The 22,204-nt window shown below is 42.6% G+C and overlaps 4 protein-coding genes across 4 annotated transcripts in view; 2 read left to right on the top strand and 2 right to left on the bottom strand.

Annotated features, from left to right (window-relative positions):
• Positions 1-685: 685 nt before the first annotated feature.
• LOC128718098 (conserved oligomeric Golgi complex subunit 7) lies at positions 686-4,002 on the top strand. Its single transcript, XM_053811771.1, has 5 exons — positions 686-703; positions 784-979; positions 1,042-1,070; positions 1,729-3,760; positions 3,833-4,002. The coding sequence occupies exons 1-5, from the start codon at positions 686-688 to the stop codon at positions 4,000-4,002; spliced, it is 2,445 nt and encodes an 814-aa protein (XP_053667746.1).
• Positions 4,003-4,278: 276 nt separating this feature from the next.
• Positions 4,279-5,233, bottom strand: LOC128718097 (specificity protein transcription factor 2-like). Its single transcript, XM_053811770.1, has 3 exons — positions 4,861-5,233; positions 4,541-4,734; positions 4,279-4,326 (listed from the first exon to the last, which is right to left on the bottom strand). The coding sequence occupies exons 1-3, from the start codon at positions 5,231-5,233 to the stop codon at positions 4,279-4,281; spliced, it is 615 nt and encodes a 204-aa protein (XP_053667745.1).
• A 2,638-nt stretch (positions 5,234-7,871) lies between these two features.
• On the bottom strand, positions 7,872-13,990 carry LOC128710456 (transcription factor Sp4-like). The gene is made up of 9 exons (XM_053805510.1): positions 13,898-13,990; positions 12,944-13,297; positions 12,309-12,867; positions 11,567-11,882; positions 11,298-11,467; positions 9,493-11,091; positions 9,232-9,422; positions 8,249-8,410; positions 7,872-7,985 (listed from the first exon to the last, which is right to left on the bottom strand). The coding sequence occupies exons 1-9, from the start codon at positions 13,988-13,990 to the stop codon at positions 7,872-7,874; spliced, it is 3,558 nt and encodes a 1,185-aa protein (XP_053661485.1).
• Positions 12,999-22,204, top strand: part of LOC128710465 (60S ribosomal protein L19) — a 77,549-nt gene continuing 68,343 nt past the window's right edge. Inside the window, exon 1 of the mRNA XM_053805519.1 lies at positions 12,999-13,004. Coding sequence (XP_053661494.1) covers positions 13,001-13,004 — 4 coding nt within the window. The 5' untranslated portion in view covers positions 12,999-13,000. The remainder of the gene's footprint in view (positions 13,005-22,204) is intronic.

The raw sequence follows: 22,204 nt of genomic DNA, 5'->3' as shown, positions 1-22,204 counted from the left end.
GTGCACATGCGTGCTGATGGTGGTTGGCACATGGCGGATATGGCACAAGCTGCTTTAGTCACAAGCTCTCAGGTTCACATCGTCTAACATTCGTACCTTACAAGTATTACACTGTTACCCGGCATTGTAGCTGCTGCATATCCAAAGAAACAAAAAGCTCTTGAATTCTATTTTGGATTATGCAACGCTTTCTTAATTACGTGGATGTTTCTTGATTAAACAAAAGTGAAACCTCTTCCAATTTGCACCGCTTGTGTCCCATATACTGGATCGCACTTTGCACGAATCCCAAACACGATTCCCTTGCGCCGTTGAGTTTGAATCACGATTCATGGACACTACCAAAAAACTGACATCATTTTTTTTTCAATGTTGAGCATCCAAAAGCTACTGGCCGTTAGGAATCAATGGCACATTTCGTTCCGATCACTATTGCATCGGCAATCGGGAGTGTCAGCGATGATCATATTTCGCTAAAAGTTTACGTACCCCGTACGTACAGTACGTGACAGGAATGGGTGATCCACATATCGCTTCCCTAGAGCGACGGACGGAATCAAATAGAACTGGATAGTAAACGTATACCGTATAAAAGAACTATGAACTACCGAATTCCACGTCATTACGCTCTGGAACGTGAAAACGACTGAGTTGCAGTGTCTCGAGTTGCATTCTCTGAACAATAATGGCTCTTAAATTTATGGTAAGTGTCACCCTTAGGGTTGTCGGTGTTAGAATAAACTGTGACACAAAACAACGATTTTGTTTGATGTTCCATTGCAGATTGCTGTTATTTTGGCTTTGGTAGTGTGCACCCTGGCAGCACCAGCACCAGCCCCGGAACCAAAGCCGGATCCCAAGGCACAGCTTATCGCCGCAGCTCCGTTGGGTTACGCAGCTTACCCCTACCCATACCCCTACATTTCTCCGTACAGCAATGTATTGGCTCCCTACACTACTTACGCATATCCTAGCCTAGGTAGGTACTGGCGTCGCAATTCTGCATAGGATGATACTCAACCAATTGTATTTTCTGCACAGCTTACAGCTACAACTATCCTTATGCGCTTGTATGAACTGATGGGGTATCCTGCAATCTACAAACAGTTAACGTAACACATATACAAAACAAGCCACACTCGAATAAACAAGTGACTTGAAACAATTCAAATTATGTTCAGGCTAATTTAATGTTAATCAAACTTAATGAAGGAGTGAAAGAAAATTGTAACAGCTTGTTCCTGATAGTAGGGACAGCTACGTGTTAGATGATTTAAGAAAGCGTGTTTTCACACATAATTTACACATTTACAAAAGTTTTCAAATAATTGCAGAACTTCATCTTTCTCATCAAAATGTGGCCAATCAGGTGTTCGATATCAACTGAAGTACTCAACCCGATGTGCTAACAGCGTACAATCGAATGCACTTGCATGCGCGCGTGTGAATGAGACGTTTTCCACGTATACGCCTAGACGTATTTGTTTTGATTCGTCGTGTTTTGGTACTGCCGTGGGGTGCATGAAAGTAAAAGAACAGTAAATTGGTTTAATCACACTCACTGGGGCTTAAATCAAAGCTTTGCCGGTTTCACTCTACGAAGTAAATTCAGCAGTATTAAGAATAATAAATACAGCAACAGTTTTGAGTACAAAACAATGGTAAGTTTTTGCGGTATGCTAAGGAAGTGCTTTCGTCGAGATCATTCGTACCGTTCTTAATCAACAGGATATAAGTGCGTTTTCTGGTGAGGATTTCGATGTCAGCAGTTGGATCAATACATCGTACGATCGATCGCAAAGGACAGCCACTGGGTCCACCGGTAAGGAAGCATTCGTTTCGTCGCTCGTCTCCAAGATGCAACTGTACGTTCAGCAAATTAATGTTGCTCTCGAACAAACGGGTGGTCAAGTGTTGAAGAACATCCCAAAGGTGATTAGCGATGCAAGCATGCTCCAGATTGAGTCGGGCTTGCTGAAACAGCGCATGAATCAGGTGCAGCGCGATATTGCTCATCTGCAGACCGAAACCGGTGACTGTATGGTTAGTCTTGAACGGTTAGACAGTATCAAACAGCGGCTCCAAAGCTCAAAACAATGTCTGCAGGAGGCGGATGGATGGGGAAAGTTGGCGGGCGAGCTGGAAGATTTGCTGGAAAAGTCCGACATCGAGGCGTCCAGTGGAAAGCTGCTATCGTTACAGAAATCACTTGCTGCACAGATAGCCCTGCATGGCCATGCGGAACGAGAGAACCAAGTCGAGTATTTTAAGAACCGTCTTGAAGCACTCGTAAGTCCCTCAGTTGTGGTAGCACTACGTTCGATGGATATTGCAGCCTGTCGCCGTTATGTTGGCATTTTCGAAGGAATCGATCGGTTAGCACAGTTGAAACAGTATTACCGAACCGTGCTGAAAACCTTCGTGCAGGAACAATGGGCTAGTGCGATCGAGGGCAGCGAAAGCGGAGGATCAGACGTATTGAAGGAATTTTATGACAATTTACTGGAGCTTGTAAAGAATCATTTGCGCTGGTGCTGCCAGTGTTTCGGTGATGCTAACGACTGTGTGTTGGCGGTAGCGGAAGCTTTGGAAAACCTCGAACCGACGCGTGAGAGTATCGTCCGAAGTGCACTCAAGCGGGCCAATGATAAGTTCTGGACGTTGACACAATTTTCCAAAGTGAACGTTTCGATGGGCGCGTTGATCGAAGGATGGGTACGCGGTGGACCACAGCATGATATTCGATGTGAGGACGAGATCATCCTCGATCGTCTGGCCAGTTCCCTGTTTGTGTACTTTGGCATATTCATGAAGGAATATCCGACACTGGAAAACACCCAACTGGAGGCGGCTTTGCAAAGCTTAACGGTAGTTGGCACTGCTCCTACAGACAGCGTGCACAACCTGGAAAGTGCTAACGCTAAGATCGTACGTTGGGCCACGGAAGCAATGGCCCGCTGCCAAGACATCACACAAAACTGCGCTCTGCTGTCTACTGGAAGCGTTCTGCAGAATTACCTCCTATCCTATTTAGATCAATACAACAAGGTACAGAAGCAGCTTGCAGCCAGTCAACCGAGTCAAACGGATTGGAACCTCTTGCAGCTAAGTGTGGTTTTGTTACAATACCTTGGGACGTTCCGACAAGCCGTACATGAACTTGAACAAACATTCATTGAAAACGTCCAAACAAAGCAATCCCAGATAAGTGTACACCCGACACGTGCCCGCTTTGAGTATCGCTTGCAGACAAAAGGTGAAACTAACGAAATGCGTAAGCTAGTTACAACATTCCAGGCATCTGCTGAACCTAATCGTGAGTTTTTCACCGAATTACATCCTCGCATGAAGCGTACCTGTGAGGATATTCACGATACGATGCTGCAGATTGCATTCTCGCCCATCACAAAACATTTTAAGCAAATTGAACCCGTCTCTAATAGTCCGGTTGGCACGATGATCGGGTCGACTGCGATGGATGCGTTGCCGGATTACAGCTATGCGCCGCAGGAATATATCACACTGATTAGCCAATATTTACTCACGCTTCCGCAACACCTCGAACCGCTGCTATTGTCACCGGCTGGAGTACTAAAAGCTGTGCTAGAAGTGGCCGATCACAGGTACGCTTCGAACCGACCCTGTGCCGATGTATTCCTCGCTCTTGTTGTGGAAGAATCCGAAGCGTTGTACGTTGAACAGATTGAGAACATCTGCTCCCTGAGTGCATCCGGGGCGAAACAGTTGGCTACTGATATTGGTAAGATTTTTCATACCTGTCCTATTCGGTAGTGGATTGACTGTCGTTAACATGATTATTTTGCATCACTAGAGTACTTCGGCAGCGTGTTGGAAGAGATGGGCCAATCTTTGGGATCTAACCTGCAACAAACCTTAAAGCTACTGCGAGCACCATTGGAATCCTACGCGTCAATAGCAACTGGTTGCGATCCCGAATTAGTTGCCGCAATACGCCAAAAGCGTAATTTAATATCTTGCTGAAAGGCTAAATGGCCCAATTTCAATTCAACATTTGTTATATTATTTCGCAATGTGTGCAAATTGAGCATCATTTGTTTCAGCAACAAAATTGATAGTTTTGGTGGAATGTGATCTCGTACACACTCATCAGCTACAAAAATGCCCATTCATTACCATTATTCTGTTTCTCCTAAAAGTGTCAACTATTGCAAAATAATGTGGACTTTACGATTTAGTCTTTGCTTGCACTGATTTGTAATTCGACTGCAACCTTTACTTGATTTATTGTTTGCTATTTTATTTATTACTATCCGATGTTACCGAGTGGTTCGCTTCTGATTCGTTCTGTAAAGGAAAGAAAAATAAGCTGCATATTTAAAACATATTGGACCTTTTGAATACTTAATTTGAAATAAAAAATATAAACGCAGCAAAAGATTAATAAAAAAATCTTATTCACGATGAAACAACCCAATGCCACAACTGATGGTGATGAGCAATCAACCAAATGTAAAGGAAACCTTTAATAAAGTATAACGATATTAGAATTGCAACTTACTTTATCGCATTTTTCTTTGTTGTGCATGCCTTTCATATGCTTCTGGAGGTGGTCGCTTCGTGCGAACTTTTTTTCGCATTGATTGCATTGATGTCGTTTCTCGCCAGTATGCAACTGCCGATGCCGCCGTAGTTCATCACTACGCGCAAATCGTTTTCCACAATTGGCCCAGGTACACGTATAGGGTCGTTCTCCTGCAAAAAAAAAAATACATTCGTTTTTCATTGGATTAAGCTGTACGAGGTTAGCTGAACCGTTCTTCATGATTCAAAACAGTTGTAAACTGTATACTACCAAACGCACATAACCCCTTAACTTACCCATGTGCAACCGAATGTGATCTCGCAGAAGAGACGGTTTTCGGAACACCTTACCGCAGTCGCTAACATGGCATATGTGTTGATTCTTCCGATCTTCACCCGTATCTACTTCACAGTAGTAACATGTACATGGTTTTCGGCGACCTCTATGGCGCCATGCTCCTGTGTCCTTGCTGTCAGTGCTTGATGTTGCTTGATCTTCCTTCTCCTTTGCTTCCGCATCGATACTTACTCCTGTTACAGCAGTTTCTTCCGATATTGAGTATTCCTCTTTGACTACTTCATCTGAAACATCATCCACATAGTTGTTATTGCAATCACCAGTAGTTTGTTGTGAAGAAGATATTATAGGTTTTATGCTTATACCGTTCATTTTGGAAATTGTTTTGGTCGTCAGCAACTCAGCGTTAAGGCATAAAGACAGCACATAAGACTGCAGCGACCACGATATCCGAAGATCCTAGTTTATTCGGTCACTCCCTCAAACCTTCTAATGTACGCACCTAGTGTAGTTTTTGTGTGCTGTAATTCTTAATTGTATACAGAACATCAGCAAACTATAAGTATAACCATACCGATCTAAGTTTACCTTGTTGAAAGTTCCTATGTGCTTAGCCGTACGAGATTGCTTCTACTAACTTCTTGATTTCTGATGTACGTGCAGCAAAGCCGATTAATTAAGGCCCGGCATCGCAACCTATCCGACCATTTGTAGACGGCGTCCTGGGACTTCTTGTAAACGACAACAACTTTTACGAGTGATCTAGAATTTGTCATCCAACAGGCTGCCAAAGAGAAGAAACGTCAAATCACAATTCGAAAAATCAAGATGCATATACAAATACGCGGTTCTTGACTTAGGCCGCCTCTACACGGGCCGAAATACATTGCGAACAATGTACCAAATGTTGAATTGAAATTGGGCCATTTAGCCTTCCAACAAGATATTAAATTACGCTTTTGGCGTATGGCGGTAAATAATTCGGGGTTGCAACCAGTTTCTATTGGCGCCTAGGATTCCAACGGTGCTCGCAGTAGCTTGAACGTTTGTTGCTGGTTAGAATCCAAAGATTGACCCTTCTCCTCCAGCAGCAATCAGTGTGATATATTCCTGAGGCGCATAGCTGTAATCCGGCAACGCATCCATCGCAGTCGACCCGATCATCGTACCAACCGGACTAGTAGAGACGGGTTCAATTTGCTTGAAATGTTTTGTGATAGGCGAGAATGCAATCTGCAGCATCGTATCGTGAATATCCTCACAGGTACACTTCATGCCCGGCTTAAATTTCGAGTAGTACACAACTGAAAAAAACAGACAACGAATGCACACACCTGAAATTACGGTGAGTTTTATTCAATATTTCGCGTTGCACGATACACAGTTTTACACTATCTTAACCTTAACATATTCTTCCTACAATATTGGCCGCGCTATAGTTTTGATTATATTTACAAGTCAGATAATTTTCATTCATTGCGAAAACCCAACGTCGAAAACAAAAAAACAATCTACGCGTTTCATTTACAGCATCATTGTTCTGGCAAACAAAAATAAAACTGATGGACGTGACTTCCTACATTTACAGCGATAATTAAGCCATATTAATGTTGACACTGTTAAACATTTACAGCAATAAATTACTAAAAAGTACCATAATTCTATTGAATCAGAGGATTTAGAGGAAGCACGGTGAGTGGTTTTCGATGCGTGAAGTAATTAAAATATTAATGACATTTTGCCTGATCCAACAATACCCTGATCTGTTATAGGATTGGTTCCACAACGAAAATAAAAGCTTTATCCCGCAGGAAAAACACACCCCGCTGAAAAAAACGAACAAAATTCAAGGAAATACTTCCATGAGTATCGTATCCATGTTTTTTTTAAAGGAAAGTCGGTTTCTAGTTTTTGTCTAGAAGTGAACAAAAACGTTGCCCAAAGCAAAATTACACAAAATGTTACCAAATATCGCCTATCTAATGAGTTGATGAATCGTTAAAAAATAAAAAGCGTTTTTTATTTTTTACTCTCAAAGTAGACTTTCTGCATGCAGGAGCCACGCGTACCATCTTACAACAACTGTTTGCGCCTATTTAGTGATTCGTGAAATGCTACACCATTTTGCATATGAAGTAATGAATGATTTCGTTGTACAATAAAATGCGAAGAATCGCGTCTTGTTATTTTACCGGTAATGGTGCATAGAGACATTTCTGTTTCTGTTATAGCTCACTCGCAATAGCTGAACGCATGGAACTTACAATCGACTCTTGATCAAGCCAATGAACTTATTTTCATCGCGCGCAGAAACAGTTGCTGACATGCCCCTTTTCTGGTGGAAGGTAAACTGTGTCCTCAACCATTGTACTATTACAACGATCTGCAGTTCTACGTTCCGACATACCAATTATTTGTTATATCTTGTAGTATGGATTGTATTCAGTAGGCCGAGATTAGGCCATTACTTTAAACGATACATACATACAGTAAAGTTGCAAACTATTATTTGATTTAGCGATCTACTATTTCATGGCCGAATTTTAACGCTTGATTTCCTAGACTTATTATAAGTCAATCGACCCATCATCAATGTGGGGATTCAGATTCGATTCATCTAAACCCTGCATGAGTAGACTTTGTAAGCAACTACAATTTGTATAGCGATGTATTACAGTGCTTCTCTCTCGACCGTAAAATTCTATACCTATTCCATCAGTTTACAGCTAAAACGGGTTAAGACTCTTTTTATTCTAATTGGGTGTCGTAGTCCGATGGTTTAGTTAACCCTTTCAACGCCGTGTCAAAATCGTTCAATGCGATTTACCCAACAGCATCAAACCAAATTTGGATGCGGCGCCGAACGTTTTAAATCCAATTCGAACAATGTCGGAGATGGCAGACTAAACCCTCAAAAATTGAAGAGCAACAACAGAAAAACGTCATGGTATAACACCGCGACATGCGCTTAAATTCGACCTATACCAAATACAATTATTGTACAAACACACTAATTCGAATCATACGCTTGTTCCGCCTCGTCGGCACCAACGGTAATCATCATTTTCTGATCAGAACTATCATTGCTATCGGACGATCCAGAGTGGTTAGATCCCATGTCATCCTGTAAATGAAAAACAAAATGGTTATGAAATGTTTTGCAGCGCAATGTTGATTTTTCTAGCATGTACATTAGTGATTCTCTCAATAAACAAATTCTGCTTGACAATATAATACCATACAAACACTTATGTTAGCTACATTTTACTACTTTTTCAAATAATGGCACTCTTTCTATAGAAACAGTGAGTGGTGTAGTTGATGGTTTCGATTGCACTGCTCATTAGATAACATTATCAATACCAGGCTGCTTTGTTTTTTGTTTACCTTGGGGTCAGCGTCATAGGCAGCCGAGGAAGAGTTATGTGATTGTCTTTCCTGGTCCAGATCGTCATCATCATCCATTTTGTAGTCAGTGTCGTCAATTTCATGAATTTCTTCCTCCTCGTAGTCAAGCTCATCGCCAGATTTATCGAAACCATCCGAACCCTAATGCATCCGAGCCCCACGTTGAAATCATACATCGTGCAAAAACATAAGCAACCCAACACAAAATACGCGCCCATCCAGCAACGTCCACCGTTACGGCAGAAGGGATAGTATGATTAAGCGCGTTAAGAGTAGCGGAAATGGAGTACAAGAAAATAAAAAGGAACAGTAAATAACTACTATATATTCTACTTTACAGTACGCGATGCAGTATAAGCGATAGGTATAACGAAAGAAAGATGAAAAGCTGATGCTACACCCGTATTCAATTCGAATCTTAATCACATCGAATCCTTTTGTCTGGTTTGAAATTGACTAGTCTGGTCTGGAAATTGACAGGTTTTGTCTGGTTTGCTTTGTTGATCATTCCCTAGCATAACACAACATACCAAGTAACAAAAAAATCTTCAGCGTTATACACTGCGGCGTAATCATTTTACTTTCCTTTCACGTTCGGAAAATAATAAAGTTCGCATTGAAAACAAAACCTAACAGCTCTAAAGCACTGCAACTAATGCTTTCTGATATTTAATCTACTAATTTCTCTACTATGTGCACATTAACATTAGCAAAAACGAACAATAGCGATATTATCCATACGCAAGTAAATCGAAATATTTCCGACTTCCCACACCGACACATTAAGCTTACAAAAGAATAATAACAATGTATCACAATAAAATAAAATTGTCTACCAAAACTCAGTTCTATCTAAAAATTTGAAAACGAAACAATAATATTTAAACAAAATATGATATTGCGAAGAACAATAAATGAAGTTCTACCTATTGTAAAAAGGAGCAATCTAAATTGTAACTTACATGATCGCGTTTTAGTTTGCTGTGGGTTCGTATATGCTTCGAGAGGTGATCACTTCGCATGAACTTCTTGTTACACTCATTGCATTCAAACCTCTTCTCACCCGTATGTGTCCTTCGATGTCGCTGCAGTTCATCCGAACGCGTAAATCGTTTTCCGCAAGTGCCCCAACTACATATGAAGGGCCGTTCTCCTGCAATAATTTAAAACGGTGGTATTAGTGGGTATAAGTTGCAAACTGTATGTTGAACAACACAACTTACCCGTATGCCACCGTAGATGAGCTCGCAGGTGAGACGTTTTTCCGTATACCTTATTGCAACCGCTAACATGGCATATATGCTGCTTCTTGCGATCTGGAGGACCACTTATCTTTACTTCACAGTTGGGACATGTACAAGCCACTCGGCGAACGCGTTGCCGTATTGTTCCATTCATAGTGTGAGTGGCTGAGCCTAGCTTCGGTAGCGTATGTCGCCGTCGCTTCTCCGACGAGATTAACGTTGTGCCAACGGGTGATACTATTTCTCCCATTTCTTCAGCATCCGCACCAGCTTCAATACCTACGGACGTATGTACTCCTGTCACCGCTACCAGTCCTGCTTTTGCTCCTCCTGGTTTACCTGCTACTTCTGTAACAACACTGGTACCGACACTATTGTTAACATTACCGGTGGTTTGATTAGGAGATCCGACTACAGAATCTCGCTTTGCACTATTGGAGGATGTTGTAGTCGTCGTGGTCGAAGTGGCGACGGCAGTAGTATTGTTAGATACTCCCAATGTTCCCAAGCTGACACCACTGTGAACTTCCACTATCTGGGCAGGAGCTCCAGCAGCCGACGTGAAGAGAGCACCGGAGGCTAAAGCCGCCCCAGTACTCGTAGTCGCCGACTGTGTAGACATGGGTTCCTGCTTTACAAAGCTCTTAACGGGTTCGTTTTGATCCTGCTTTGTACTTGATGGTGGACGCGCCGTTGCCTGCTGGAGGGCTGCGACTATAGCACGTTGCTGCTGCTGATGTTGCAGGCTTAGCTGTTGCTGTAGTTGTGTATGCTGCCCTACTTGAGTGACCGGGTTCAACTGAGGCTGCGACGCTGCTGTTTGCGGTTGAACCGGTTGCATGAAATTTGTCGGTATAACTTGAACGTTTCCAATACCGGGTATGTTTTGCACGGGAATCGCCTGCAATCCTGCAAGACCCGGCATATGCTGGCGCAACTGCTGTAGCGTAATCGGCTGACCGAGCTGGGAACCACCAGGTGCAGGGGTGATCGTTATCGGTTGCGACAATCCACCGATTATTTGTTGCTGCTGTTGTTGCGTTTGCTGTCCGCCTGATGTATGGTGAGTGCTTCCCGACGTTGCTGCTGCAGCCGCCGCCACCATTTGCTGGGACACTACATGCTGCTGTGCTTGTTGTTGCTGAGCTTGTTGCTGTTGCTGCTGGGAATGGTTACCACCAGGATCCTGTCCTGCAGCCGCTTGTGCCGTGCTCACAACCACCGGACCGTTTGGACCGTTCTGGATTTGTTGAGTGGCCGCCTGTGGCTGCTGAAGGATAATGTTGGGATGCATCGAAGCTGTTTGCAGGCCAGCCAACGGATTCAATGATGTTAGTTGAATTTGTTGAATTTGCCCACTCGGGGTGATGATGTTGGCCATTTGCGGTATCTGCGGTATCACCTGCATCTGTGGCTGTACCAAAGAGCCGAATGTTTGCACAGGAACGTGAACCGTTTGGTACACGGTCTGGCCGTTCGCTGTGGATATTGGCATCTGTACTGGGATAGTTTGTTGCATTGGAAATTGTACTACTTGAGGAAGTGTGGCACCAGCTGGTCGAACTTGTACGTTTTGGCCTAGAATGAAATAATGTAAAATAAATTAACCAGTCTGACCATTTTCATACTCTGGTATAGTATTATCTTACACTCTACACAACTGTTAGTACAACCCCAATCCCAAAACCACATTTTTTCAAGCGATATCAAATAAAGGCAAAATAATTAAACTCTGAACGCGATTCAATTTTTTCCGGTAGATTTACGACAGCCTGGAAATTTACCTCCTTCTAACTTAATTGTAGTTATATTCCCCGGGAGTTGATTTAGAGCAGCCATTGTGGACGCTGGCACCTGAATATTAGTGCCTGGTATTGTGAATGTTGCTTGCTGAAGCTGCTGCATTTGCTGATTAGCTGCAGACGCTGTTTGCTGCTGCTGCTGCGCAATGACTGCCTGTTGTGGCGTTACTATTTGTTGTTGATTTTGTGCGATTTGTTGCTGGACTGTTTGATGTGACTGTTGTTGTGTCTGTTGGTGAGTTTGCTGTTGTTGTTGTTGCTGCTGTTGCTGCTGCTGCTGCTGCTGCTGCTGCTGCTGCTGCTGTTGCTGCTGCTGCTGCTGCTGCTGCTGCTGCTGCTGCTGCTGCTGCTGCTGCTGCTGCTGCTGCTGCTGTTGCTGTTGCTGTTGTTGTTGTTGTTGCTGCTGTTGTTGTTGCTGCTGTTGTTGGACTTGTTGTTGTTGGACTTGTTGTTGGACCTGATGCTGTTGTTGTTGTTGCGGTACTTGATGTAGTATATTAGGGGCATTGGACATTCCCAAGGGTATGGTTATATTAGTGCCCGGAATGGTTAGCGTAGCCTGACCAGCTAGATGAAAATAAAGCAAATTTGAAGCCAAATGTGGTTGACAGGGTAAGGTATGAGATGTGGTATGCTTAGATGAACATATGTACATAGATGAACGTATTTACATAACTTGATTTTATATATAGAGAATTTCCACATACTTTATTTAATGATTTCGATGGCTTCGATGGCACACTAATTTTTAGTTATACAAATAGCAACACTTCAGAAGATTACAATATGTGCAAAATGTGCAGTGGAATAAAAATGCGTGAAATACTTTGTTATTTGTAAAAATCTTTCGCATTGTACTGAATGTGCTTTTTAATGGGGTAACGGACAATCAAAAGCTGCTATGAACAACGCTGTTGTATCTCTATATCCAAACTAACCACACCACCTATTTACGACACCCATATTATGTTATTGTCAATTCTTAAAACTTACCGTTCGGTAATTGCACTGCCTGAGACATACTCTGAAGGAAGTTTCCTGGCACAACACCGTTTGGTGCGCGAATAATTTGTCCAGACGGGGTTATATATGCCGGCTGACCGTTAATCTGTACTGCCTGAGCGCCGGCTAACATTTGCTGTTGCTGCTGTTGCTGCTGTTGTTGCTGCTGTTGTTGCTGTTGCTGTTGTTGTTGTTGCTGCTGCGCTTGTTGTGCATGAAACCCGGCCGGTACATACAGCGCTTCCTGCCCATCGAGGCTGATCGTTTGCACAGGTTGAATCATTTGAAAAAGCCCGTTCTGGTTTTGTATCAGCTGACTACCTCCTTGCAAGAACTGTTGCGGTAGGCTCTGCAAACTGACAATTTGCGGATGTCCTGTCATCTGTGGCGAAGAGGTAACGAACGTTTTAACCGGTGTAGCGACCGGTGTCGCTCCAGCTGTACCCGTTGCTGCCGTAGCAGCCATCTGCACTGGTGTGCCATCGGCTGTAGTGAGAGTATTCAGTTGATGTTGAGGGAGAAAATTTTGCAGCTGTTGTAAAGTGATAACCTGTTCAAACGCAGAAGAATACATATGAGTTAAACTCGTTTTAATTCACACCCAATTTGAATTGTAAAAGTCATACCTGAGGTTGTGTCTGCGCAGAAACTTGTTGTATCTGTGCCTGTAATTGTGCAGCAGCATGAACCTGTTGATGTTGCTGCGCGACAGCTGCTGCTTGTTGCTGAGCTTGCTGTTGTGCTGCTGCTTGCTGTTGTGCTGCTGCTTGCTGCTGTGCTGCAGCATGCTGCTGCTGTGCAGCTGCCTGTTGCTGTGCCGCTGTCTGTTGATGCTGTTGTGCCTGATGCTGCTGTTGTTGCTGCTGCTGTTGTTGTTGCTGCTGCTGCTGATGTTGAGCTTGAAGTTGTTGTTGAACTTGATGCTGTGCAGCACTTTGGGGCTGCGATGCAGCCATAATTGCTGCATTGAGTTCATTGCCCTTTGATGTTAAAAATAGTAGGGTTATAATAACTTTATGATAGTTTTTGTTTTTTTAAATTTTATTTATAATTTAGAACATAAATTGCATCCAATATGTATAGCTATTTAATTATTACAAACATAAAAAAAATCATAAACCATACCAAATGAACCCACAATTCGACAGGAGTGGGTTATGGTTAGCGGATGAGTAAATGTGCGATGGTAACGAAAATCGAAATTTGCAGATGAACAATTGAAAGAAATTTCGCCCAATAAAAAAATTGTCAGTGCGCAAAACAAAAGATATGAAAGCCCTTCAAAAATTGGCATATGTTAGCGAACAAAATAAAAACAAAAACACGAAATACACAAAGTGCCATAGGAAACCAGTAAATAATCCTCTTCTGCATTAGTTGTTCTAGTTGAAGATAGGTTGGTGAAGTTGTTAGCGATATGTGATCGAACTGAAAATCAATGTTTACACTCGAGAAAACGCAATGATCAACATCACACGTGAAGCAAACACACCATAATAAATCTAAATTAAGTCAACTGAAGATGGTGAAAAGTGATGAATGAGTTATTGAAGGAAATAAGACCTTGTTCAGTAACGGACCTGTAATCCTTGGGCTTGTAAATGTGCCACCACTGAGGCACTGACGATTCGTATTTCCTGCCCAGGTGCTAATGCACCCTGGCCTGTATCCATATCGCTTCCTTCTACACTTTTCGTCGCTGTCGTACTTTGGAAATTCTCATCATAATCGTGATTAAGCGCGTTACGGCAATCTCGAGTTCGTTTTTTAAATTTTGTTTAATTATTTTTCCTTTATTATACGGCAATTAGGACGGAGTCCAGCGTAAATCACTGCAAAGGATAACAAAGGCATATTTTTTACTGATTCACGGTTGTAATGTTTAGTTGACATTAAAAAGGCGACCATGGAAGACGTATATATCACTCTTTTATACATAAAATAATACAATCAACGCCCCAAAACGGAGCCACGAAGAATAGATCATCAAACATAAACAAGTCTTATCGCGGCGGCAACGAGATTAGGGCAACGAGACAAGAGCAAAGAGGAAGAAACGTTTGTTTTCATCGTAAGGATGATAGTATTAGCGTGTTACAGTGTGCGTGTCATTCATGCGCACATGTGTTGAACAAAGCCACTGGAATACCGAAACGAGAGATCACCTACTCTGCATTCTTGAATCCATTCCAAGCATTGTTTGCGAAAGGAGGAGGAAGAAGAATACAAAACTACTCATTTTCACGTTTCTGCAACCACAGTAATCACTGTGTGCGTTATGCAAAATTGCGTATGGCGTTGTGCTGGGAAACGTCAACGCCACAGTTAATGTATATTCGATGGAATTCTACCTATGTTTCATACAACAGAGCACGAAAGCGGAACGTTTTAACAAATTGGGAGATTAGTTTATCGGTATCATTTATAGAAGGCGTAATCTTGTTGAAGAAACGAAACTTATCAAAGATGGGATGGCGACTGTACTCTGTTCAGGAGTTCTGTTTGCGAAACCGTTACGAAAATGAACGAAACGACATTCGATCCTGAATCTTATCATATATCCGTTGCCATGAAAACGTCATGGTAAACGTTGCCTTTGATACCAAAAGAACAATAGAAAACTACTAGAGAAACACTGGAAAGAAAGCATCGCTATTCTGCTTTTCTCTGCTCTATACGTCTGGCCCATCATATAATGTTATGGGTGAGCTAGAAGCTAGATACTACAATACACTACCGTACAAAACATATCCGAATGGCTCGTACCTTAGCTGATTCACTTTCGGTTTTACTAACTGCGTCCACCATATTTTGCTCCTTTGATTCTTTCTTGATTTTAGCTTTTTTCGTCATCTTGTGCACTCTCGCTAGCGGGTTAACGAGTCACAATCACCCAACTTTTTCTGCTCCCATTGGCAACAAATGACACCACACATTTCTTCCACAATGCGCTCGGTGCACAGCTTGGCCAGAGGAACAGCAATCACCCACCGCACATCATATGAAAGATATTTACATAAATGTGCAATTGTTGATGTTTTTCACTTTGTTCCGTAATTCAACGATCTTTAACTTTAGAAAATGTTTTGGCCTTCTCTCTGTTTAGACCAGAGCGGAACCCAAGTTTTCTTCTTTCATTGACAGCTACACTTTCTAAAGGCTTTGCATTTTGTGTGTGTACGCACACCAGCAAAACAAGCGTTTATACAATGCACTTTAGCACTTCAGCGAATGCACCCCATTACTTGAACAGAACACGGTTGCCCATTTTTCGATTTAAAAACCGCTTTCCCATACAACAAACCAGAAACTTTATGTTTTTGAGTGAATTTAACCACTGTACTGATACCCTGTTATACTTATATCAAACAATTCTAGGGACTTTGCGTTTGATGTGTCACTTTGTCTCAAATGAAAAAGATGACGGGGTCACACACGCACCCGCCTCGAATGCTAAACACCGAATAAATTCTACACTTGCATACAACTCACCCTGAAGCACGATTGCACGCACACCTTTACGTGATTATTACATTTTATGTATGTTTTCTTCAGTAACACAGTCACGAAAATGACAGAAAAGAACAAATCATACTTTTATCTCTTTCCCACTGCGCATACATGTTTTACAAGCACCGAATTTATATTGTGATGCACCCCAGTTATGCTCATGCTAGCTTGCAATGCTACTACTTTTGTTATAAATAAACTAATAGTGAGGGTGCACACCCTCTTTTTCCAATAAACGCCAGAACAATCTCTATGGTGGGGTCTTACGGTTCCCGAACACGGGAAAAGGATGGATGTCGTGGGGAATTGAGCAGTTGAAACACAGCATTCCCTTTTCATCGATTCGGGAAGAGCGGTCCCTCCTAGTCGTACCTGGGCTAGCAGCATTTTAGGGCAGTGGTCACATTTGTTCAACGTCCCCTTACGCTGCAAACTGGAGTGAAAGAGAAGCTGGATTTCTTTAAACAAAAAAGGAAGGAATGGGCATGTGCGTACTGTACCGTCCCAGAGTCCCCCATGAGCACAACGAGTACATGTACGTTCTCGTCGTCCGTTGAGCAAAATGCAAGGCAATATGTGTTTATCTGTATAATGATAATACGAGAAAATATGTTTTAAATCAAATATAGATAGTTCCTGCGAATTTGTTTTGCCTTTTTTGTAGTTCGCGTTGGTGTGAATACAATCTTCCATGAAATTTAATAGCCAAACTGGATGCATATTGTCCTATTCGTCAACATTTTCCCTTCCGATCACAATACTTTTCTCACAGGGTACGGTCTTCCCTTCATCGGAAGGTACAATTCGAGGTGGTCCTCGGCACGCACAACGACCGTCTAATTTACACACACAAGTGTACCATCGAATCGCGAGCATATCCGCAAGGCCTCCTAGTTTTCAGTTTTCGATTATAACGCTGTACTGTGCTTGCCTGCCTGCCTTCCTGTCTGCGGGTGCGACTTCAGCCTGCCCAAAAAAGGGCCAAAGTACAGCCAGCATAGTGAGTGTTGCGTTCAAAGCCAAACATAAAAAGGGGCAGATGCAACGCTCCCAAACATTACAACGTTGCCGCTGTTCACGGGGATTTATGTTGACCGGTAAAGCAGTACATTTCCCCACCCTGTCACACTCGTGTGTTATACAGTGGAAAGTAAGAAATGCAGCATGCGCTCTGTTTCTTTCCCTCGAACATCCTTTCGGGCGACCCTCCTGCAGTTTACACGAGCAGGCAGGCGATCAGCATCGAACCATATTCTCTTTTGCAATTCCAAAGACGCTCTTCCCTGTTCTGTCTGTCAGCTATGTTCAGTCCAGAAGAATTTTTGGGCAATCGGTTTAATCGCCTGCGTAACGCCCGCTTGCAAGCACGTGGTCTTCCGCTGACGAGTGGCATCGCATTAAGGGTTGTACTTACATCCAGGGTGTCCTCTTGATGGAATTCAATTCAAACGGAATTCAATTAATTACTAAATCTTAGTTACTACTAAAATTAGTTACTAAATCCTATATCCTTTGAGCAACGATCAGTACAAATGTCCACAATTGTTACTTTTTCATTTGTAAAAATCGAACATGATCATGAATACAAAAAAATACACAGTGGAATGTGTATATTAAAGGGGTCAGGACAAGGGGCGTGGCACTGGTGACTGAGCCACGCTTTACTTGATTCATTTACGGTCATCCCCCACTGGTTGCGTTTATTTTAGTTGGGTTAGTAAATCAATAGTTGGGTTGCATTCCCAACATTTTGCATGCATTGCAACATACATTTTCAATCAATTTGACCTATTACGCATGCTATTTTTTGCAACCCATTGAGGTACCAACCATCGAGAAATCCAATTGAAATAACCACAACCAATGAGGATGACTGTATTGTCTCTAGTGGAACAGACATTTGAGCCGCTTTAATTTAAGAATTGGTATTTTATAATTGAACTTTAAAATGCGGTGATTACAACTCTTTCAAACCAAATAAACTTTCCAAATGCTAAATAACTTAAAAATCCACTACGACCCAGTAGACTTCGATAATATAACAGGAGCTCCTCTATTATTGAAAGAAGTCACCAACTCAAATTTAACAAGTCAGCTAATGTGGTGGACTGGAAGGAGAATTCTTTACCATGAGCCCAGTGTGGGTCCATGCCATTATGATACATCGGCTAAATAGACACATTTGCAGTAGACCTTCCAGAAATGCTAAGAGCTCCAGAACTGCCTGCGAAATCATACGTCGGAATGAGCTGCGGAAGAACGCAGCGGAATTAGTACGTCTGTCAGTCAGTCTGACATATTATACAATTTGTGATAGAAAAGCAATGTTGTGTGAAGCATAAACCCGACGGAAACGTGAGATAATAAGCATTGGTCTGATGATCAGTGCAAAAAAGTCCAACTAACTGCTTGGTAGCGATTCTATACGTGATAAGGCTTTACTGGAAGACAAAGTATCAGTTCACCGCGATCATCTTGAGATGGCCGAGGAGTACTATATTGTACCTCTTGTACACGATATATCTTGGCACGATCATGACTTGCACACTAGTTGTTTTCCTTCTTTTTTGATGCACTATAATTTCGGAGATCTTGGAATACAGGAGTCATTCATGATTTATATTTATACATAGCTGAATAGTAAGTTCGGCAGTGCGAAGGGTGGGTGGTCATCTTTGAAACGTTATAATTATCCATTTTCGAAATAATTCTGAAGCGATTGATCTTAACAAACACTTTTCCACTCACACGGTACTGCAACGATGGCCAAATGTCGGGATAATCATAATGATCATGTTCGATTTTTACAAATGAAAAAGTAACAATTGTGGAAATTTGTGCTGATCGTTGCTCAAAGGATTTAGGAATTAGTAACATTGAGGAACATCGTAGCATTAATTGAATTCCGTTTGGGTACATTTATCGTAGATTTATTATTTTATTTATTTTATAGATTTATTGCTTGTAAGCAATGTTTTATGTTCGGGAATGCATATCCTGTCCAAGCACACCAAGAGGACCCCTGGATGTAAGTACAACCCTTAATGCGATGCCACTCGTCAGCGGAAGACCACGTGCTTGCAAGCGGGCGTTACGCAGGCGATTAAACCGATTGCCCAAAAATTCTTCTGGACTGAACATAGCTGACAGACAGAACAGGGAAGAGCGTCTTTGGAATTGCAAAAGAGAATATGGTTCGATGCTGATCGCCTGCCTGCTCGTGTAAACTGCAGGAGGGTCGCCCGAAAGGATGTTCGAGGGAAAGAAACAGAGCGCATGCTGCATTTCTTACTTTCCACTGTATAACACACGAGTGTGACAGGGTGGGGAAATGTACTGCTTTACCGGTCAACATAAATCCCCGTGAACAGCGGCAACGTTGTAATGTTTGGGAGCGTTGCATCTGCCCCTTTTTATGTTTGGCTTTGAACGCAACACTCACTATGCTGGCTGTACTTTGGCCCTTTTTTGGGCAGGCTGAAGTCGCACCCGCAGACAGGAAGGCAGGCAGGCAAGCACAGTACAGCGTTATAATCGAAAACTGAAAACTAGGAGGCCTTGCGGATATGCTCGCGATTCGATGGTACACTTGTGTGTGTAAATTAGACGGTCGTTGTGCGTGCCGAGGACCACCTCGAATTGTACCTTCCGATGAAGGGAAGACCGTACCCTGTGAGAAAAGTATTGTGATCGGAAGGGAAAATGTTGACGAATAGGACAATATGCATCCAGTTTGGCTATTAAATTTCATGGAAGATTGTATTCACACCAACGCGAACTACAAAAAAGGCAAAACAAATTCGCAGGAACTATCTATATTTGATTTAAAACATATTTTCTCGTATTATCATTATACAGATAAACACATATTGCCTTGCATTTTGCTCAACGGACGACGAGAACGAACATGTACTCGTTGTGCTCATGGGGGACTCTGGGACGGTACAGTACGCACATGCCCATTCCTTCCTTTTTTGTTTAAAGAAATCCAGCTTCTCTTTCACTCCAGTTTGCAGCGTAAGGGGACGTTGAACAAATGTGACCACTGCCCTAAAATGCTGCTAGCCCAGGTACGACTAGGAGGGACCGCTCTTCCCGAATCGATGAAAAGGGAATGCTGTGTTTCAACTGCTCAATTCCCCACGACATCCATCCTTTTCCCGTGTTCGGAAAACGTAAGACCCCACCATAGAGATTGTTCTGGCGTTTATTGGAAAAAGAGGGTGTGCACCCCCACACTGCAATACTGAGGCTTTATAATTTAAATAGTTAAAATTTCCATTAGTATAAACTTTTGATATGATAGATAGTTATGGCAATTTTCACTAAGGAATCGAATTGTATCAGTGGGTGTAAAGCCTCGATTAATCCCAGAATCCTAAACTTATAAGGAACTTAATAACTTTTAATTTATATAAGTATACTTTAATAGTTTTGCTCGTTGCTCTTCGCTTCATACGCTTTTCTTACTAAACAGCTTTTTCCGGGACCAGCTTTTGCCGATGGACGCATCAACACCCTTATTTCACGGATGTGGGCCTACCACGCCTCCTCTGCCCATGCCGACTTTAAATAACTATACGATCAGCCCACCAGATACAAACGAATCTAAATCATTGTAATCAGTATAATATCTGCAAACCAGAATGAAAATCATCAATATTGGCCCATAACCAATATCACAGAGGCTATCGTAAATACAGAGACAATAAATGATGTGTTTAGTGCCTTTTAATGTACATTCAATTTAGATTGTGTATTGTTAAGCGTCTGCAGTAATTGATTTTTCAGCTTGGGTTCTTCTGTGATAGTTTCCAAGAACACATGATACTAAGATTACAACCACGAGGCATCTCCACTATGAATGGGACGTCAATCTTGTAGAATTACAGAAAACATCTGGTTAGCGGCATTGAATACCGAAACACCTCGGGCCTACACTCAAGTTTTTTCTGCCTTCCTGTATATGATATAAATCATAGCAAGATTCCAATCACGAGGCTACGACTCGCATAGCTCAGGGTTATTTTATTAATTTCATCTTTAAGCGGTGCATCTCCTTCATTCTTGAGCAGTTCGACTAGCAAGACAGCCATTAGATGTTTCACTAAACTGCGGTGTACTAGATTTAGTAAACATTTAGGAGCAGACAAACCCTAGCAGGTTTACCAATACAACCCACCGCTACGGCACCGCCTTTATGAACAAAAACTAACTTCTTAGTCTGAACGTTGCCCTAGATCAAGGGTCTCCAAACTTTTCAGCCCACGAGCCGCATTGGTTGAAACTATCGTAGCTGGGGGCCACTTACACATTAACTTGCGGACCATTTACACAGAGGCTTGAGGCTCGGGAAAGCCGCATGCGACCCGCAGGCCGTAGTTTGGAGACCCCTGCCCTAGATGATTTAATCCACGCTTGAACTTAATTACTTACCCAGTGCTACAACCGCTTCGCGGTTTTGGCCTGCTCCAGGAGTCTTCTAACACGCTCACGATCGAGCGCCGTCGTCTGTCAATCCATTATCCCAACCTTTTCTGACGGCGGAATCAACGCCAACCATCCATCTCAATTTGGGCCTTTGTTATTCTCATGACGTAACCAGTTTACTGGAGCCTGGCGAGTCTAATCCGCTGTACTACAGAAAGTTCGCCACACAGTTCGTAGAGCTCGTCGTTGTAGTGGCTCCTCCAATGTCCTTCCACACATACGGGGCCAAAAATCCTTCTTGTCATCTTCCTCTCGAATGCGGCTAAGAGGGTTTCGTCTGTTTTGGACAAAGTCCATGTCTCAGAGGCGTTTGTGAGTATTGGGACTATATAGGTTCTATATAATCCCAGCTTCGTTCGTCGCGGTAAGGTGCTATTTTCACCTATCTATACGTCAACCCGGTGGCAGTGCTGCTGATGGTGCCACCATCAACATGGTTTTTGCCTCGTTAATCTCCAACCCGAGCTAACCTAAGTTAACCCAACTCCTTGGCGCAGACCCTTGGTGATAGCAAAAATCCCTGAGAGTTTTCCATCCACCATCACCTGGCATGTGACGTTAGTCATTGTCATTCGTACTACTATGGTAAGTTTGGTTGGGATTCCAAAAGAGCTCATTGCATCGAAGACCTCCCCCCGCCCCAGGAAACTTTTTTTTCAATACGGGCCCCCAACTATCATTCCGCCCAGGGCCTCCAAGGGGATTGATCCGCCACTGCATACTTGAAGACTCCTAATTTCCGACAGGTCACCCTCCTGCGTCTTGTGCCAAACTGGGGGTCGCTATCGCACACCTTCTTGGTGGGACATGAGTGCGGCATCCTCATAACATGCTCCAGCCATCGTATACTGCCGGTACATATAGTTTTTCGTCAGGATGTCGTACAG

This window comes from Anopheles marshallii, chromosome 2, assembly GCF_943734725.1.
Source record: "Anopheles marshallii chromosome 2, idAnoMarsDA_429_01, whole genome shotgun sequence".
Taxonomy (NCBI): domain Eukaryota; kingdom Metazoa; phylum Arthropoda; class Insecta; order Diptera; family Culicidae; genus Anopheles; species Anopheles marshallii.
This window is presented reverse-complemented; position numbering and strand designations above follow the sequence as displayed.

Bases quoted from the DNA above. Each gene is read 5' to 3' on its own strand.
- LOC128718098 (XM_053811771.1), top strand. The intron at 1,071-1,728 runs GTATGAACTGAT...CTTAATCAACAG, and splicing joins ACAACTATCCTTATGCGCTT to GATATAAGTGCGTTTTCTGG. The intron at 3,761-3,832 runs GTAAGATTTTTC...TTGCATCACTAG, and splicing joins ACAGTTGGCTACTGATATTG to AGTACTTCGGCAGCGTGTTG.
- LOC128718097 (XM_053811770.1), bottom strand. From the start codon at position 5,233: ATGAACGGTATAAGCATAAAACCTATAATATCTTCTTCACAACAAACT. The intron at 4,735-4,860 runs GTAAGTTAAGGG...TTTTTTTTGCAG, and splicing joins TCACATTCGGTTGCACATGG to GAGAACGACCCTATACGTGT. The intron at 4,327-4,540 runs GTAAGTTGCAAT...TTTCCTTTACAG, and splicing joins ACAAAGAAAAATGCGATAAA to AACGAATCAGAAGCGAACCA.
- LOC128710456 (XM_053805510.1), bottom strand. From the start codon at position 13,990: ATGGATACAGGCCAGGGTGCATTAGCACCTGGGCAGGAAATACGAATC. The intron at 13,298-13,897 runs GTCCGTTACTGA...TTAACATCAAAG, and splicing joins TACAAGCCCAAGGATTACAG to GGCAATGAACTCAATGCAGC. The intron at 8,411-9,231 runs GTAAGTTACAAT...CGGATGCATTAG, and splicing joins GCAAACTAAAACGCGATCAT to GGTTCGGATGGTTTCGATAA.